The 17,814-nt window shown below is 67.4% G+C and overlaps 3 protein-coding genes across 6 annotated transcripts; all 3 read right to left on the reverse strand.

Moving 5' to 3' along the window:
- Positions 1-561: 561 nt before the first annotated feature.
- SNRPG (small nuclear ribonucleoprotein polypeptide G) lies at positions 562-1,996 on the reverse strand. The gene is made up of 4 exons (XM_075523638.1): positions 1,863-1,996; positions 1,584-1,606; positions 1,063-1,187; positions 562-753 (listed from the first exon to the last, which is right to left on the reverse strand). Exons 1-4 carry the CDS (start codon positions 1,892-1,894, stop codon positions 703-705), a joined length of 231 nt encoding a protein of 76 aa, XP_075379753.1. The 5' UTR covers positions 1,895-1,996; the 3' UTR covers positions 562-702.
- An 899-nt stretch (positions 1,997-2,895) lies between these two features.
- On the reverse strand, positions 2,896-5,253 carry FAM136A (family with sequence similarity 136 member A). The gene is made up of 3 exons (XM_075523466.1): positions 5,113-5,253; positions 3,289-3,429; positions 2,896-3,155 (listed from the first exon to the last, which is right to left on the reverse strand). The coding sequence occupies exons 1-3, from the start codon at positions 5,197-5,199 to the stop codon at positions 2,967-2,969; spliced, it is 417 nt and encodes a 138-aa protein (XP_075379581.1). The 5' UTR covers positions 5,200-5,253; the 3' UTR covers positions 2,896-2,966.
- Positions 5,254-7,880: 2,627 nt separating this feature from the next.
- Positions 7,881-16,885, reverse strand: TGFA (transforming growth factor alpha). Of its 4 annotated transcripts, none has more exons than XM_075523632.1 (6): positions 16,712-16,885; positions 13,053-13,106; positions 11,000-11,123; positions 9,014-9,163; positions 8,767-8,876; positions 7,882-8,298 (listed from the first exon to the last, which is right to left on the reverse strand). In XM_075523632.1, exons 1-6 carry the CDS (start codon positions 16,743-16,745, stop codon positions 8,276-8,278), a joined length of 495 nt encoding a protein of 164 aa, XP_075379747.1. In that variant the 5' UTR covers positions 16,746-16,885; the 3' UTR covers positions 7,882-8,275. The 4 variants fall into 4 exon arrangements, with proteins under 4 accessions (XP_075379746.1, XP_075379747.1, XP_075379745.1 ...); XM_075523633.1 differs by having other exon boundaries at positions 7,883-8,680; XM_075523631.1 differs by lacking the exon at positions 16,712-16,885 and adding an exon at positions 16,264-16,374 and having other exon boundaries at positions 7,881-8,876.
- Between the last annotated feature and the right edge of the window lie 929 nt (positions 16,886-17,814).

Genomic DNA, 17,814 nt, shown 5'->3' on the forward strand with positions numbered 1-17,814 from the left:
AAAACACACCATCCTTGCCAATAAGGACCTGTATAAGCGGGTTTGCTCGCAAGAGCAAACCAAAAAGGCCCGTTTCTACCTGGCTCCCATTTTGGAAGTTCTAAATGGGAACTTAGAGGAAGTTAGAACTTCTTCGGTCCAGTTCAGCCCCCGCAGGCTTTGGTTCCTGCACCACAACTCCGTGATGCAGAAATAAAAGTAAAAATCATTATTTAAAAAAAAAAAAAAAAAAATTTCCGACTTTTAGGCAGCCCAGCTTGGCACAAATACTCCACGTCACTCTTCGCAGAGGGGAATTTTACCATTTTGCCAGCAATTAAGAAGCAATAACCCACTGACCAAACACGACACAGCGCTGTAGCTCGTTCTTTACAAGATATTAAGGGGAAGGACACCCAAGGTAATGCCAATTTAGCATCCACTTAAATAAATTAAGCCTCCTGAAAGACTTCGCTGAGTTTTAAAGCTATCGGGAGCAGAATTAACAACCCTCCCCACTGCGCTGGAGAACCAGCTGCCCCGTTACCCAAAAAAAGCAAGTACAACTTAACACAAGTTACGTCAACCATTACAAAATTTATTTAACAAAACAACGACAACAAAAGTTTACACTCGGGGATGGTTCGTGGCAGATACAACGAGTAAACAAAATAGGTGTGCTGGGCTTCATCAGGGCGGGTAACGACGCAGGTTTCTCTGGTGCTATACTCGTTCCAAGGCTTCCAGCATAATGATGCTGTTTCCTCGTATTACCTAAAAACGAACGTTCAGAGCAGCCGGTGAGACGCGGCACGCGGTTACCCGCCGCTCCACAGGTCCCGTCCCCCCCGATTTATTTTCCTAAAAAGTTGACGCTGCGCCAAAAATTCACATCAATCCCCCCCCACCCCGGGGATGAGCGCCAACCGATTTTAACTCTAAAACCCCGCGGATTGTTCTGTGCTATTACAGTAAACGCGTCCCCTTCTTAAAACTCAGCTCGTTTTACACACGCCAGCGATGTCTGCGGGCTGGCGTGTGACCGGTCACCCTGCGCCGGGCGCAGCCCGAAGCGGCGCTCACCACCATGCCGATGTTGTTCTGCTGTCCTCCCGGCGCCATCTCCACGCACTCATCGATGACGAGGTTCATGAAGGGATCGAACCCCCGCAATATCCCCTGGACGTGTCGGCCGCCATTTAATTTCACTACAAGAAATCGAGTTACGTTTAAAGAAGGAGACTGCTGAACGCCAGCATTTCACGTTTTCTCACCAGAACTGCAGCTTTGAAAGCGAGCGGGGCCACGAGGAGGGCGGTTCTTTTGTTAATCCGAAGCATTTAGAGCATCACATCCAACGCGGTAAGAAACAACTGTCCTAAAAGTTTAGGAGCGCCAATTTTAAATTAATATGGAACCCAGTGAATGGATTTTTGACGCCTGAAACTAGGCAGGGTCCGCCGGCATCCCCCCCTCCCCGCTGCAGGGCACCGTGCGGAGGGCGGCGGGGGCGGGCTGGGGGCTGCCCCGCAGCCCCTTTCCCCCGCGCCCCGGCGGCAAAGACAACTCGGGGCCGGGAGCAGCTCCGGGCGGCCGGGACTCACATGACAGCTTCTTGTCCATGAACCTGCAACGAGATGGCGGCGGCGGGTCAGCACCGGCGAGGGGAGATGGAGGAGAGACCCGCCATCCCCCCCTCACACACACACCGCCGCCATGACACCGGCCGGCCGCCCGCCGTGCACGCCGGGACACCGGCGGGCCGCGGGCCCCGGTAAAGCACGCCGGGCCCCGCGGGTGCGTTCCCCCCGGCCCCCCCCTTCCTCTCCTCGCCGCCCCGGCCCCGGCCCCAGCCCCGGCCCCGGCCCCGGCCCCGCACGCACTTCTTCAGCTCGGGCGGGTGCGCTTTGCTCATGGCGTCTCCACAGAGCCCCGCGCTCTGCCGCTCGCGCCGCGCTCTGACGCCACCGCGCCGCCCGCGTCACCCCCCGCCGCCAGCCAATGGCGGCCGCGCCTTCCCCCCTCTCCCCTCCTCCCCCTTCCCGGCGCCCCTTCGCGCCTCCCCGGCAGCCAATCACCGCCCGCGGAGCCGCTACCGCACTGCCCCGAGCAGCGGCGCGGCGGAGGGGCCGGAAAGCGCTGCGCGGCGGGGTGGTGCGCGGCTACACGGGGAGGTACGGCGGCATGGCCGCTACGCGCCTCTCGCCCGGCTCCGGCCCGGCACGTGCGCGGGGTCCGCGTGCACCGGACACGCGTGGGGGATGCGTGTGTCCGTCCGCGTGTGTGTGTCCGTGTGTCCTCCGCCCTGCAAACGCCTGGGGCCACCCCACGCCGTGCACACGCACAGGGGTCACCCCCATACCGTGCACACACACGGGGGTTACCCCACGCCTTGCACACGCGCGGGGGGGTCACCCCACGCCTTGCACACCTGCAGGGCTCACCCCACGCCTTGCACACGCACAGGGGTCACCCCACGCCTTGCACACACACACACGGGTCACCCCACGCCGTGCACGCGCACGGGCATCACCCCACACCTTGCACACGTGCAGGGGTCACCCCCATGCCGTGCACGCACACGGGGGGCACCCCACGCCTTGCACACGCGCGGGGGGGTCACCCCACGCCTTGCACACACACAGGGGGTCACCCCCATGCCGTGCACGCGCACGGGGGTCACCCCACGCCTTGCACACGCGCGGGGCCCGCCCCACGCTGTGCACCCACACGCAGGCATCCCCCTACGCGCAGCACACCCACGTGTCGCCCCCCACCCCCGCACCCCCCCCACCCCCCCATACATCGCCCGCCCGCAGGGGGTGCCCCCCCGCCTTGCACAAGCATCGCCCCACGCCCGGCACGCGCCCAGCACCTCCGCCCCCCTCGCCCCGCCCCCGCAGCACCCACGGGTGGTCGGAGCGCGGCACCTCGCCTTTAATGAGCGCGTGGGGGGGGTGGGTGGGTGGGGGTGTCCCGGCACCCCGCTACTGCTGGAGGGCGGCCAGGCTGTCCTTCATCTTCTTGGCCATGGCGGGGACGAGGCGCAGGTGGTCGTCCCCGCAGGTGGCCAGGCAGGCGTCGAGCTGGCCACGCACCCGCGCCTCCGCGCCCCCCGCCTCCAGCGCGTCCTTCGCCTTGTCGTTGCAGTGCAGCGTGCAGCGGCTCAGGCGGTCCTGCGTGGGGGGGGACGGGACGGACACACAGACACATCGGGGGGGGGTGGGGGGGGGGTGGGCGTCAGCGGGTCCCCGTGCACCCCCTCCCCGCGCCGTGGGTGTCCTCTGTGTGTGTCCCCCCCCCCCTCACCTGGAAGTGCTCCAGCTCGGCGGTGACGATGGCCTGGGCCTGGGCCAGGGGCGCGTGGCACCGCTCGATGCAGCGCTGCACCTGCTGCATGGAGGCCGCGCTGTCCTCGCAGCACCGCGCGCTGCACCGGAACATGGCGCCCTGCGGGGACGGCGGGGGGGGGTGGGGGGTCAGGGGGGTGCAGCCTGCGGGGACACACACACACACACACACACACACACACACACACACACCCCCCGCTTTGGGGGAGCACCCTGGGAGGAGCTGGCTGCACCCCGAGTCTGCTGCTGTGCGAGGCGTCCCCGGGCATGGGGGCACAGGGCATGGGGGGGGGCACATGAGGGGGGCATAGGGGGGGCACAGGATGAAATGGGGGGCACAGTGCATGGGGGGGCACAGGGCATGCGGGGGGCACAGGATGAACTGGGGGGCACAGGGCATAGGGGGGGCACAGGGCATAGGGGGGACACAGGATGAACTGGGGGGCACAGGGCATGGGGGGGCACAGGGCATGGGGGGGGCACAGGATGAACTGGGGGGCACAGGGCATAGGGGGGGCACAGGGCATGGGGGGGCACATGAGGGGGGGACAGGGCATGTGGGGGGCACAGGGCATAGGGGGGGCACAGGGCATATATAGGGGCACAGGGCATGAACTGGGGGGCACAGGGCATGGGGGGGGCACAAGGCATATGGGGGGCATGGGGCATATATATATGGGCACAGGGCATGTGGGGGGGGCACAGGGCATATGGGGGTACAGGGCATGGGGGGGACACATGAGGGGGGCACAGGGTATATATAGGGCACAGGACATGCACTGGGGGGCACAGGGCATATGTGGGGGGCACAGGGCATGTGGGGGGGCACTGGGAATATGGGGGGGGCACAGGGCATATACAGGGGCACAGGGCATGAACTGGGGGGGCACTGGGCATGCGGGGGGGCACAGGGTGCATGTGGGGGGCACAGGACACGCACTGGGGGGCATAGGGCATGTGGGGGGCCACAGGGCATATACAGGGGCACAGGGCATGAACTGGGGGGGCACAGGGCATGTGGGGGGCACAGGGCATGCACTCGGGGGGCACAGAACATGCACTGGGGGGCACAGGGCATATATAGGGGCACAGGGTGCATGTGGGGGGCACAGGGCATGTGGGGGGCACAGGGCATGCACTGGGGGGCACAGGATGAACTGGGGGGCACAGGGCATGAACTGGGGGGGCACAGGGCACGGGGGGGGCACAGGGCATGCACTGGGGGGCACAGAACATGCACTGGGGGGCACAGGGCATGCACTGGGGGGCACAGGGCATATGAGGGGGGCACAGGGCATGAACTGGGGGGGCATAGGGTGCATGTGGGGGGCACAGGGCATGTGGGGGGCACAGGACATGCACTGGGGGGCACAGGGCATGCACTGGGGGGCACAAGGCACGTGGGGGGCACAGGGCAGGCACTGGGGGGGCACAGGGTGAACTGGGGGGCACAGGACATGCACTGGGGGCACAGGGCACGGGGGGGGCACAGGGCAGGCACTGGGGGGGCACAGGGTGAACTGGGGGGCACAGGACATGCACTGGGGTCACAGGGCATGTGGGGGGCACAGGGCAGGCACTGGAGGGGGCAAGGGCCACGCACAGAGCGGGGTGTGGGGCACGGGGGGGGCACGGGGCCTGCTCTGGGGGTGCCGGCGCTGCCCCGGGCACACGCGTGGGTCACGCCGGGCACACGCACGGCGGCAGCCGGGAGCTCCCCCCCCCCGCTCCGCCCCGCCCCGCCCCGGTACGTGCCCGGCCCCGGAGCGTGCCCCCCCGGTACCTGCATGCCGCGGATGCGCTCCCGCTCCAGCGCCTGCACCGCGCTCTCCACCGCCGCCTGCACCCGGCCCTGCGCCGCCTCCGCCATCCCCGGCCCGCCCGGCCGCCGCCCCGCCCGCCGGGGGACGGGCCCGGAGCCCCGGCACCGCCCGGCCACAGCGCCGAGGGGGAGGGCCCGGGCGGCGGGGCAGGGCCTGCGCCGCGCTCGCCGCCGTGCAGCCGCCGTGCAACGGCCCGCACCGCCGTGCGACGCTTGCTCCGGCATGCAACGGCCTGCACCGCCGTGCAACGCTTGCACCGCCGTGCAATGGCCTGCACCGCCGTGCAACGCTTGCTCCGGCATGCAACGGCCCGCACCGCCGTGCAGCCGCCGTGCAACACCCTGCACCGCCGTGCAACGCTTGCACCGCCGTGCAATGGCCTGCACCGCCGTGCAACGCTTGCTCCGGCATGCAACGGCCCGCACCGCCGTGCAGCCGCCGTGCAACACCCTGCACCGCCGTGCAACGCTTGCACCGCCGTGCAATGGCCTGCACCGCCGTGCGACGCTTGCTCCGGCATGCAACGGCCTGCACCGCCGTGTGATGGCCTGCACTGCCGTGCAACGCTTGCTCCGGCATGCAACGGCCTGCACCACCGTGCAACAGCCTGCACCGCCGTGCGACGGCCTGCACCACCGTGCAACGCCCTGCACCGCCGTGCAACACCCTGCACCGCCGTGCAACGCTTGCACCGCCATGCAATGGCCTGCACTGCCGTGCGACGCTTGCTCCGGCATGCAACGGCCTGCACCGCCGTGTGATGGCCTGCACTGCCGTGCAACGCTTGCTCCGGCATGCAACGGCCTGCACCACCGTGCAACGCCCTGCACCGCCGTGCGACACTTGCACCACCGTGCAACGGCCTGCACTGCCATGCGACGCTTGCTCCAGCATGCAACAGCCTGCACCGCCACGCACCACTTGCACCGCGATGCAATGCCTGCACGGCGCTGCAACACGGCGCTGCCCTGCAACGCCTGCACCACTGTGCAACGCTGCATGGCGATGCAATGCCGGCAGCGCAATGCAACGCCCGCGCTGCGCCGCGATGCCTGCGCCACGATGCGGCACTTGTGCCGTGATGCGACGCCCGTGCTACGATGCGACGTTGCGCCGCGACGCAGCCGCCCCGCTGCTCTGCAGCGCCCGCGCCACGCTGCGCAGCAATGCAACGCCCGCGCCGCGCTGCAAAGGGCCCGGCTCGGCCCTGGGGGACGTTCCCCGGCCTGGGTTATCCGTGGCCGTGACGTCGTGGCTCGCGGCTGGGGCTGCACCGCGCCCCCAGGGCCCCGTCCTGCCCCACGGCTGGGGGCAGCGGCCGAGCGCCGTCACGGTGGGCACGTCCCGGGTGGGGCAGCGACGTGGGGCGGCCGCCGGCCCCGTCCCGCCCACGCCCTGGCACCGGCGCGGCGGTGGCGTGGAAAAATCCGGAGCGTGCAGGAGGGAGCGACGGCCCCGGCTGCCCCCCGCGCCCCTCGCTGCCCCCCGGCACTGGGCTGCGGCCGCCGGCTGCTGAGGCGAAGCCGTCAAATGCGACCCCTCCCCAGGCCCCCCGAAATGCTCCGGGTCCCTCGCAGGGCACCCATCATCCCTGCAAGCGCGGCCCCGGGCTGCTGGGGTGCTCGGGGACGTGCCCTCGGCCCCGACCCGCGCGGGGGTTTGGGCTCGACCCCTCCTCTAAAACCGGCCCGGTTTATGCCCCGCAGCAAAGAACCTGCATCCGGTAACTGGCGGAGCGGGGGGGGGGGCCGCAGCCGCTTCCAAAAGAGCCCCGAAACCCGAGTGGGTCCCCACAGGGCACGGAGAGGGCAGGATCCCCCCCCCAGCGCGCATCCTGCACCCGCCTTAGCCCATTTTCCAGCCCGGCACACTGAGGCCGTGCGGGGTGGGGCGCCGACCCGGTGGAGGGGGGCTCGTAGGGCAGGATGAGGCCTGTGGCTCCCTGGGTGGGGGAGCACGGGTGCCGCCTGCCCGGCCCCCTCGGCCCCAGCGAAGCCGTATCCGCTGCGGCACCTGCGCGCCAGCTGGGCCGGCGGTGGGTGCGCAGAGGAAAGAGCGCGTGTGCACGCACGCGCCCCCGCGCACGCCACGCGCCCCCGGCCACCGGCGCGGCACCCCCTGCTCCTGGGGGGCGGCTGTTTGCGGGTCCCCCCCACCCAGCACCCATGGGGGTGCCGCCATTTGCTGCCCCCGAGGGCTGCGGCCCCCCCCGTCCCCAGGGCTGGGGCGCGGAGGCTTTGCTGCCGCTGCCGGGAACGGCAAAAATATATTAAAAAAAAAAAAAGGGACTAAACCCCCTCAGTGAAGTGGGAAGGGGGCCGGTGCGTCCTCCCCCACCTCCCGCTCTCGTGGTGGGGGTCTCTCCTTGGGGAGGCAGGTCCCCCAAGGGGGGGTCCCCACCACGGGGGGGTCCCCAGCACGAGCTCCTGAGCGCGGTGCGAGGCTGGACCCCGCCGGCTCTGCTCGCCGTGCGGTGGGAACGGGATCGACCCCATCCACCCCCTTCCCTCCCTCCCCCTTCGCTCCCCCTTTTGGGCTGGAAACGGGGGGGAACGGGGCTGAGCCCAGCACCGGGGTATCGGTTCTGCGCCCTGGGGATGCTCCCCCTGCAACCGGCCGCGGGACCCAGCACCTCCTTTGCAAATATTCCCCCCCAAAAAAGCCCCGAGAGACGAGTTTTCTGAAAAAAAGTGTCCTTTATATCACTTAAATAACTATAATCCAGGTATTAGGGGAAAAAAGAACAGCTGATCACAATAACATATTATAGAAATCAAAATTAATTTAACCACACAAAATAAATTAAAACATTAAATATTAACTTTCAGTGCAACATATACAGAAGACATGAGAGTAACCATGACTTTTTAAAAAAAAAAAAAAAAAAAAACCAAAAAAAAAACCAAACCAAAAAAACAACAAACCAAACAAAAAAGCTTCGGATTGGTTATGATAAAGACTACGGAAAGGATTAACGCTGCACCGGGAGGTTAGAGCACCGGCTTGAGGAGGTTTCCTAGGATTAAGGTTCATTTTATTATTAATAAAAAGCTCGTATCTGTCCCCAAAGTGAGCGCGGTCCGTGCGACTGCCGAGGCGGAGGGTTCGCCGGCGCTTCTGTCTCTATAGAAAAATAAAGCCCCATCCTGCGGGAGTGGGGGGTTCTGGTTTAAAAAAAATAATCTGAGAAAAAGGAAAAACAAACCCAAAACCAAAGTAAGGAAAAAAAAAAAAACAAACCAAAACCAAAAAACCAACCCAGTTGCACGCGGCCGGGGGTTTGGCTCAGCGGCGGGGGCGATGCCCGGCTCTGCCAGCGTTTTGCCGCTGCCGGCACGCTTACGGTGCTGCCGAGCGCGTCTCCTGCCGTCTTCCGTGGCGGGGGAAAATAAAGAAAAAAAAGAAGAAAACAAAAAAAAAACCAAACCCCAAAAAACCAAACAAAAACAAGAGAGATGCTGCGCTGGTCCCCGGCGTGGGCGTCCTGGGCGAGGGGGTGGCGGCGGGACCCCCCGCTCCGTCAGACCCCTGCGGGGAAGGGGACGGGGAGCGCGGTTACACCCCGGGAGCGCCGGCGGCCGGCATCCCGCCGCGGTGCCCCCCGGCCCCCTTACCCGTCTCGGCGTGGCAGCAGGAGGTGCCGCCTTTCAGGAGCCCACCCGGCTTCTCCTGGCCCCCGACGGGCGCCCGGCACCATTGGCAGCGCTTCCGCAGCCGGCAGCAGCTGCAAGGGAGCGGGGAGGGGACGGTCAGGGGCTGCGGGGGTCTCGACCCCCCCCTCCTGGGGCCGCATCCTGCCCCGAAGGGGCTGGGAGGGGTGCCGGGCCCGACCCCCGCCCCGCCCCGGCCCCACGTACTTACTGTATGAGCACGCACACGCCGATGAGCAGCACCGAGGCCACCACCGACACCACCACCAAGGCGGTGATCGTCTGCTTCTTCTGGTTGGCGGCCACCACGGCCAGGAGGTCGGCGTGCTCGCACCGCGTCCCCACGTACCCCGAATGGCACCTGCATGGGTGGGGGGGACAGGCAGGGCATCAGCCCGAGGACCGGGGAGGGGAAGAGCATCGGCATCAACCCAAGGACCGGGGAGGGGAAGAGCATCAGCAGCAGCGTGAGGACGGGGAGGGGAAGGGCATCAGCACCAGTGTGAGGATGGGGTGGGGAAGGGCATCAGCACCAGTGTGAGGACGGGGAGGGGAAGGGCATCAGCACCAGTGTGAGGACTGGGAGGGGAAGGGCATCAGCACCAGCGTGAGGATGGGGTGGGGAAGGGCATCAGCACCAGTGTGAGGACGGGGAGGGGAAGGGCATCAGCACCAGTGTGAGGATGGGGTGGGGAAGGGCATCAGCACCAGTGTGAGGACTGGGAGGGGAAGGGCATCAGCACCAGCGTGAGGATGGGGTGGGGAAGGGCATCAGCACCAGTGTGAGGACGGGGAGGGGAAGGGCATCAGCACCAGTGTGAGGATGGGGTGGGGAAGGGCATCAGCACCAGTGTGAGGATGGGGAGGGGAAGGGCATCAGCACCAGTGTGAGGACGGGGTGGGGAAGAGCATCAGCACCAGTGTGAGGACGGGGTGGGGAAGGGCATCAGCAGCAGCGTGAGGACGGGGTGGGGAAGGGCATCAGCACCAGTGTGAGGATGGGGAGGGGAAGGGCATCAGCACCAGTGTGAGGACGGGGAGGGGAAGGGCATCAGCACCAGTGTGAGGATGGGGTGGGGAAGGGCATCAGCACCAGTGTGAGGACGGGGAGGGGAAGGGCATCAGCACCAGTGTGAGGACTGGGAGGGGAAGGGCATCAGCGCCAGCGTGAGGATGGGGAGGGGAAGGGCATCAGCATCAACCCAAGGACCGGGGAGGGGAAGAGCATCAGCAGCAGCGTGAGGACGGGGAGGGGAAGGGCATCAGCACCAGTGTGAGGATGGGGTGGGGAAGGGCATCAGCACCAGCGTGAGGACGGGGTGGGGAAGGGCATCAGCACCAGTGTGAGGACGGGGAGGGGAAGGGCATCAGCACCAGTGTGAGGATGGGGTGGGGAAGGGCATCAGCACCAGCGTGAGGACGGGGAGGGGAAGGGCATCAGCACCAGTGTGAGGATGGGGTGGGGAAGGGCATCAGCACCAGTGTGAGGATGGGGAGGGGAAGGGCATCAGCATCAACCCAAGGACTGGGGAGGGGAAGGGCATCAGCACCAGTGTGAGGACGGGGTGGGGAAGAGCATCAGCACCAGCGTGAGGACTGGGAGGGGAAGGGCATCAGCACCAGTGTGAGGATGGGGAGGGGAAGGGCATCAGCACCAGTGTGAGGATGGGGAGGGGAAGGGCATCAGCACCAGTGTGAGGACGGGGTGGGGAAGAGCATCAGCAGCAGCGTGAGGACGGGGAGGGGAAGGGCATCAGCACCAGTGTGAGGATGGGGTGGGGAAGGGCATCAGCACCAGTGTGAGGATGGGGAGGGGAAGGGCATCAGCATCAACCCAAGGACTGGGGAGGGGAAGGGCATCAGCACCAGTGTGAGGACGGGGTGGGGAAGAGCATCAGCACCAGCGTGAGGACTGGGAGGGGAAGGGCATCAGCACCAGTGTGAGGATGGGGAGGGGAAGGGCATCAGCACCAGTGTGAGGATGGGGTGGGGAAGGGCATCAGCACCAGTGTGAGGATGGGGAGGGGACGGGCATCAGCATCAACCCAAGGACCGGGTGGGGTGGGGAAGGGCATCGGCACCGGCACGAGGACCGGGGCGTCCGCGCGGGCTGGGCGTCCCCAGGGGACGGCCGCGGGCGGGGAGGGCGGACGCGCCCGGGTCTCGGTGGCCGGAGTCGCGTTTCCCCGGCGCTTACACGCAGGCCGGCTTCTCCTCCTGCACCAGGAACCGGCAGGTGCCGTGGAAGCAGAACTGGCGGTGAGAGTCGGGACAGTCGTTGAAGTGGGACCTCACCGCTGCCGCCACCGGCGGGCCTGGAGCTGGGAGCACAAACAAGGAGAAAACGGCATTATTTTTGGGCGTTCGCCGGGCCGGCAGCCGCCCCGGCGTTGCCGACGGCGGGCCGGTGGCTCCGTTTTAGGGCTGGACGTGTTTATTTGAGGGTTGCCGGCTGGGACGCGGGCCGGCGCCTGCATCCCGGCCAGGACCACCCGAAGGAGCCCAGGCGGGTCCTGCTTAAACCGGCGCCGAAAATAAGCCTTGCCGGCACTAGAGGGATTTCCTAAAGAGCTTAAAGCTTAAAATGGAGGAGGAGAGAGTTAAATAGCGGCGCAGCCGGCCGCAGCCCCGGCCCGGTGGCTTTGCCGGGATGCTGTTTCCCATTACACCCCGCGCTGGTTTAAATTAGCCTCCGCAGCAGAGACGGAAAACAAATATCCTGCTTTCGGATTAGCCGGGGTATAAAGCGCATCCGATCGCTGTCGTTTCAAAGCCACCTCAAGTTCCTGTCGCTTTGAATTTATGGCAGGCCGGGGTAATTAAACCCACGTCTGCCGAACGCTTCCGGGTCTTCGGGGAGGTGAAGCGAGGGAAGACGGAGCGGGGCCGGGGCGGTGGCCCCGCGTCCTCGTCTCCCGCGGCGAGGAGAAAGGCGTCGCCGGGAGGTTTGGAGATGTCGGAGCCGACGGCAGCGTCCTCGGAGAGCCGGGACGCGGTCTTCGCCGTGAGAATCGCTGCCGTCCGCCTCGCCGCCGAAATCCACGCCTCGGTGCAGCCCCTCGCCAGGAAAATCCCGACGCCTCCCTCCCCAGGGACGGCTGCGTCCCAGGGGAGCCCGGCCTCCTGCCTCCGGCCTGAACGTCCCCACAAAAATAACCCTTTTTGGGGTTTTAACCCGCAAAGCCGAGCCCCAAGGGCAGCTCTGCACGTCCCTGCCGCCGGCACCCGCCGGCCCCCCCAGCCCGGGCTCCGATGGCCGTGCCCCGGCTTCGCCTCACCAGCGGGGACGGCGGCGGCTGCGCGGGGCGTCCCTTTGTCCCCCCCCGCCGCCGGCGGCGGACCCCCAGGGCTGGGGACCCTGGCTTGCGTTAAGCCTGGGCGCGCTCGCAGCTGCCGGCCACATTGCAGCCGCCTCATCCTCCCGCGGCCCCGCGCTGCCGCCGCCGCCCGCACGGACCCCGGCCCCGGCCCCGACGCGTCCCCCGCCGGCGCTGCACCCCTCGGAGCAGCCCCTTTCCGCCAGCCCCCCCCGGTCGGGCAAGCATCCACCGGGAAGGGGGCTGCGAGCGTCCTCAGCGGTGCCGGCGCCTTCCCCGCCGTGGGGTTTTGCTCCGAAGCCTCCCGGCGCCGCGGGAGCACCGTTTCCTTTAACGCTTCCCAACCGATGCCGTGGAACCATCCCATTTTCCAGCCCCAAAAGGAGGTTTTTCCATCCCCGCCTGCATGCAGCCCTTCCCGCAGCCGGCACGTCCCCGCTGACGGCAGAGCCCCCGCGCCGTGCCGGGGGAAGCGAAGGGCTCTTGGCCGTCGCAGCCCATTGTGCCGCCTTTATGAATGAGGCGATTTATCGGGCGCGACCGGCTCGGTGCCGCTGCGAGCCGGCGTCAGGCACCGGCAGCTTCCCCGCGGGAGCGGCGGCACGGTGAACGAGACCAGGCTTCCCTGCGCGCCGGCGGCCGCGCGCCGGGATTTGACCCCCCCAAACCAAGGTGCGTGGGAAATACCTGCCACAGAGCTCTGCTCCCCAGTTTTCCCTCGGGGATGAAGCACCCCGGGCACCCCCGGGGTCAGGATCCCACCGTTATCCCCCAGGGAGGAGGACGGCACGCCAGAGCATCCGGCGCGCCTTCGGTGTGACGATGGCTGACCTGCGCCCGTGCTTTGCTGCCTGTTCCCGGGCAGGTCGGCAACGCGGCCACCCCACCACCCCTCCCGGGATCGCGCCGGCTCTGCCCCGTCGGCAAACTCACCGCTCCGGGCTGCCGTGGTGTTCTCCAGCGCGTGGCACGCGGCGAGCAGCATACCTGCGGAGAGGCCAGAGAGACGGGGGTCAGCCGGACCGTGTGTCCGTCCCCCCCCCCATGCCGGGAGGGCTGGTTGATGACTCGGGGAGGGGGTTTTTACACGAAATCACTCAAAAGATTTACCAAGTTTTTTTTAAAAGGAAAAACGCAACGGTGTTCGCGAGGGTGTTTTAAAGCCAGAACCGAGCCCGAAACCGGTATTTGCATGTACGTGCTTGCTCATCCGACAGCCGCCCGCCGGCCTGGCGTCCCCTGCCCAGCCGGGTGCCGGCGCAGGTGCCAGCCGTGCAGCCGCCCCCGAGCAGCGGGCAGCACGCCCCGCGTCGTCCCACCGGCTCCTCCTGCCCGTATCCACGCGGCGGGACCGGATCCAGCCTGGATGCGAGCTCAGGCACTGCAACAGCCCCCCCCAACCCCCCCGCCCTGCCCGCAAACGCCGCTGCTGCTCCCCGGGGACCCGCAGGCTGCACCCCCGCGGTGCTCCGGGGCTCCCCGCTGCAAAATGCCCGGGCGCAGCGGGTCCTGTGCAGGCAGAAATAAACACCCGAGCACGGGGCAGCTGCAGGTCCCGGCGGGCTCCGAACAACCTCCTCAACTCGTCCCTTTGCGGGGGGCGGAGGGGACTGGGGACCCCCCCCCCCCCTCCACCAGCTAAGAGGCTTTGCCGGGGCAGCTCGGCCCCGGGGTGCGAAGCCAGACGAGACCAGCGGCCTCTTCGCTGGGTTTGACCCAATTTCCTCCATGGGTTTAATCAAATCATGCAGAAAGGCGACGGGCGAGAGACCAAGCCCACGCGCCAGCCCTTCGGGTCCGCATCCAGCAAACCCCGGCAGCGACCGATGGCTTTAGTCATGGCAGCAGCCTCCCTCATTTTGGTTTCTCCCCCTCAGTCCTCGCTGCACCTTTCCTCACATCGCTGCGCACCCGGCCAGCCCCTGGGGATTTTCTTCCCGTGGCAATTTTTTAATTTTAAGCATCCCATCTCCTCCCGGCTTCGTTTTTTGCTGCCGCCGAGCAGCTCGTTGCTGGAAGATGCTTCGTCCTCCTGCCCCGCTCCTGCTCGTGCCGATACCCGTACCTCCGCATGCCGAGGAAACCACACGTTATTTGGGAAACGGCTCGTCCCTGCGTCACGGGGTGGCCGTACCATCCCCTCCAGCGTTCCGGCTTCTCTGTCCTCCTGCTGGGGCCCCGCTCGGCTCCGGCAGTGCCTCTTCCCTGCTTCTCCCCACGGGCAGGGATAACCCCCCGCTCAAGTTAAAGCCACTTTGGCCGGAGGAGCCCGGCCGAGGAAGCCGCCCAACTCGCCCCGTGCCATCGCCTCGTCCCCAGTCGCCGCTCCGTCGCCCCTCGGCAGCGGCTTTAGGTCTCCGATGCCGGCCGAGGGCTCCGGTGAGCTCCCCGAGAGCCGGCGTGGGGACGCCGGGCAGCCCTGGCAGAGCCAAACGCCTTACGGACACACGGAGCATCAGTGCCTTGACCGGCCAAACCGGGACCCCCGAGAGCAGGACTACATCCGTCAGCTGCCCCGAGCAGCCGCCCTCGCTTGATTTTGGCAATCCCATCTCAGCTTTTTTTCTCTCCCCGAACCTGAAAGATCAAATCCTGCGTCAACACCTCCGGTTTTATTTCAAAGTCGGCGCTCGGCCGTGCCAGCCAGGCTGCCGCCCCGCGTCCCCATCCATCCCCTGGCCCCAAAGGGAAGGTCTCCTTGCCATCACCCCCAGCCAGCAAAGCCCCCCTGAACTCGCCCTCCCGGCAGGAAAACCCAACTTGCTGATGGACCCCCAAGCCCCCCCCCGACTTGCTGATGGACAAACACGCACTTAACGACCCCGTCCCCAACGCGACGTTAATGACCAGCCTCTGCTTCTTCTCCTCCACCACCAGCGAAGGGCTCAGCTCCTCTCGCCCCCAGCATCTCCCAGCGACTCACAAGGCTCTTCCTGAGGAGCTCCCGCTTATCGCTGGGGTTTGTTCCCTGCCCCAAGTTTTCCCCCCTAATCCGCCTGGCTCAGATTTTCCCCTCGGCTTTGCAGATCAGCCCTTGGCAGCCGTCAGGTGCCCGTCCATGGGGCCGGGGGAGGTTCCCCCTTCCCCTGATATTTTAAGCGGACACTCCAATCGATGCGGTTTATAAAGGGCTCCTCTCCCCGCGCAGCAACCGGGGCACCGCGGAGGCTTGGACCCAACCGGGCTGGAGGCCGGGAGCAGCCATCGCCCCTGGACGGGGGATCGGGGAGAGCGGGGAGCCCGGCCAGGTGGGAAACCCGCGGCTCAGCCCCCGAGATGGGCGACCAGCGGGGCCGGAGAGGTCCAAAGCCATAGAAGCGGCAAAGCAGCGGGGACGTCAGCGTCCCCAAACCGAGCTGGAGCTCGGTCCGAGCGGGAGCCTCCGGACGAGCCGAGGGGGGATGCGGCTGCTGGAGTAACCGACCCCCGCGGCGGCCACCCACCCGCCCGAGGGATGCTCGGCGGAGGAGACGTGCCGGAGGAGCGCAGCGAGGAGGCATCTCGGCGCGGCCGTGCCAGAGCCAGAGAGGCAGCGCCGGAGAGGAGGGCTGGAGGGGGGCCAAGACCAGCTCCTTTCCTGAACCCAAGTGCTGCAAAGAGCCTCTCTCCCGCCGGGCTGGCACTGCCTCGTCCCCCCCGGCCCCGGCTCGACCGCAGAGCTGCGGCGAGGAGCAGCAGAGCCCCGGCGCTGTGGATGACACAGGTAGGGAACGCACGATCCTTCGGGACGGCCGAAAAAAGCCAACCAAGGTCCAGCAAGCGCTGCGCCCGCAGTCAGCCCCGGCGCCCGGGTCGCCTTCCCCGGTACCAAAGCATCACGTCCGTCCCGGCGAGAAGCGCCCGTGCCCCGGGTCTGCGTCTCCCACCTCTCCAGTCATCAAATCTCCAGGCTGGGAAGCGTGTCCGGATCCGTCCCGTCCCGTCCCGCACGCAGCATCACCCGGGTCCAGCCTCACGTACCTGCGGGCACGGCTCCCGGCCCCCCTTCATCACCACCTCGCCCCTTTCCCCAGCGAAAGGAGCACCCCATTAACATCCCCTCCTTTTAACTGCAAACCCGGCAATACGCTCTCGCTAATTAACTCTACCCTAAAATAAACGAAGCGGACCGGAGGGCTCGTTCTCCCGCCGAGGCCGTACTTACAAGTCGTGGCGAAGGCGCGTTCCCACAAGCGAGGAGCGGTTAAGCAAATAACTTCGGGAGGGACCCAAGCCAAATGTTTTGTAGGGTTTCAGGAGCAAGAGGCGACCGACTCGCGCAACCCGACCCCCTCCCCGTACACCAGCCCCCCTACAGAAAGCGCTGCCTTGAAAAATCAGCCTATTTCGGGATGCTGGGGCTGGATGCTCGGGGGGGGGGGGGGGGGACACGGACCCGGCTCCCTCCCAGCTGCTGATAAAGTTTGGGGGGAGCGGAGCGCCCCCCCCCCCCCCCCGCTCCCCCCCCAACCCCTCCAGCCCCCTCCCCGGCGGGGATGCCCCGGCTTGGCGGCGGCTCAACCCTCTCCGGAGCCGCCGGTCGGGGCCGGGGGTACCGGCGGGTACCGGCGGGTACCGGCGGGTACCGGGGGTCCCCCCCACCCCGCACCTACCCATGGCCAGCGCGGCCGCCGCCTCGCCCGGCATGCTGGCGGTGGGGCTGGGGGAGCCGGGAGGGCCGGAGGGAGGGAGGGAGGGAGGGAAGGAAGGAGGAGGAGGAGGAGGAGGAGGAGGAGGGAAGGGGGAGGCGGCGGTGCCGGGGCGCCCAGCAGCGCGGCGGGGCGAGGGGCCGGGCTCCGCGCCGGCGGAAATGGGCGCGGACTCGCCGCCAGCCGCTGCGGCCCCGGGGCGGAGCCACCCGGCCCCGCCGGCCCCGGCCCCCCCGCCGCGGTGGGACCCGGCAGGGGGGGGCCCTGCTGTGTGTCCCCCCCCCCCCGCCCACCCCACGCCGCTGCCCCACGCGGGGCGGGGCGGGGCAGAGCCGCGGGTGTCTGAGGGGGACGGGTCCCAGCCGGGGCTGAGCCCGGCCCCGGGGAAACTGAGGCTGCGGTTTGGGCTGGGGGGGGGCAGCCCGTGTCAGCAGCGTGGGGCGAGTCACGGCTCCCACTCGGGACCCCCTTCAAGCCGCCGCCCTTGGCCCCCTCCAAGCCCGCTGCCCACCCCTCCCTCCCCAAAGCTCTCGGCTTTGCCGGCCCACCCGGGCTGCCGCCCCTTGGCAGAGGTGGGGGCCGGCAGCAGGGCGGGAGCAGCCCCCCCCGCACCCCTCTGTGCATCACCGGGCTCGGGCTCCCCGGTTGCCTCACCAACCCCGAGCGCGTTCCTGCGGCTGCCGCTGGCCCAGCGCCTACGCCCCTTCCTCGCTGATCCCAGCCTTCGTCATCCCTAAATCAATGGGGCCGAGCCCAGGTTTCCTCCGGGGATCGGGGGGAAGGGACGTTGCGTGGGGATGGGGGGCAGAGCGTCCCGACGGGGCCATGGGGACCACGAAGACGGCGGTGGCCAAAAAGCGGCCGGTGGCGAGCGCGGCTGCCGTGGCCCTGGGAGGACGGTCCCCTCGGACGGCCGCTCTTTGACGCCCGTGCCTTAGAAGCCTCCTGAGATGGGGCTTGGCCTGGCAGGCGAGGGGCAAGCGTGGTCCGAGGGCGCGGGGGGCAGGCAGGGGACCCCGTTGGACCCCCCCGGTGCAGGGAGGCCTGGCGGCCGTGCCGGTGCTCAG

This window comes from Mycteria americana, chromosome 23, assembly GCF_035582795.1.
Source record: "Mycteria americana isolate JAX WOST 10 ecotype Jacksonville Zoo and Gardens chromosome 23, USCA_MyAme_1.0, whole genome shotgun sequence".
NCBI lineage: Eukaryota > Metazoa > Chordata > Aves > Ciconiiformes > Ciconiidae > Mycteria > Mycteria americana.

Bases quoted from the DNA above. Each gene is read 5' to 3' on its own strand.
- SNRPG (XM_075523638.1), bottom strand. From the start codon at position 1,894: ATGAGCAAAGCGCACCCGCCCGAGCTGAAGAA. The intron at 1,607-1,862 runs GTGCGTGCGGGG...ATCTCGTTGCAG, and splicing joins CACCCGCCCGAGCTGAAGAA to GTTCATGGACAAGAAGCTGT. The intron at 754-1,062 runs GTGAGCGCCGCT...GTTCGTTTTTAG, and splicing joins AGAACAACATCGGCATGGTG to GTAATACGAGGAAACAGCAT.
- FAM136A (XM_075523466.1), bottom strand. From the start codon at position 5,199: ATGGCGGAGGCGGCGCAGGGCCGGGTGCAGGCGGCGGTGGAGAGCGCG. The intron at 3,430-5,112 runs GTACCGGGGGGG...CCGTCCCCGCAG, and splicing joins AGCGCATCCGCGGCATGCAG to GGCGCCATGTTCCGGTGCAG. The intron at 3,156-3,288 runs GTGAGGGGGGGG...CCCCCCACGCAG, and splicing joins CCGAGCTGGAGCACTTCCAG to GACCGCCTGAGCCGCTGCAC.
- TGFA (XM_075523630.1), bottom strand. From the start codon at position 16,745: ATGCCGGGCGAGGCGGCGGCCGCGCTGGCCATGG. The intron at 13,107-16,711 runs GTAGGTGCGGGG...GCCTCTCCGCAG, and splicing joins GGCGGCCGCGCTGGCCATGG to GTATGCTGCTCGCCGCGTGC. The intron at 11,124-13,052 runs GTGAGTTTGCCG...TTGTGCTCCCAG, and splicing joins CACCACGGCAGCCCGGAGCG to CTCCAGGCCCGCCGGTGGCG.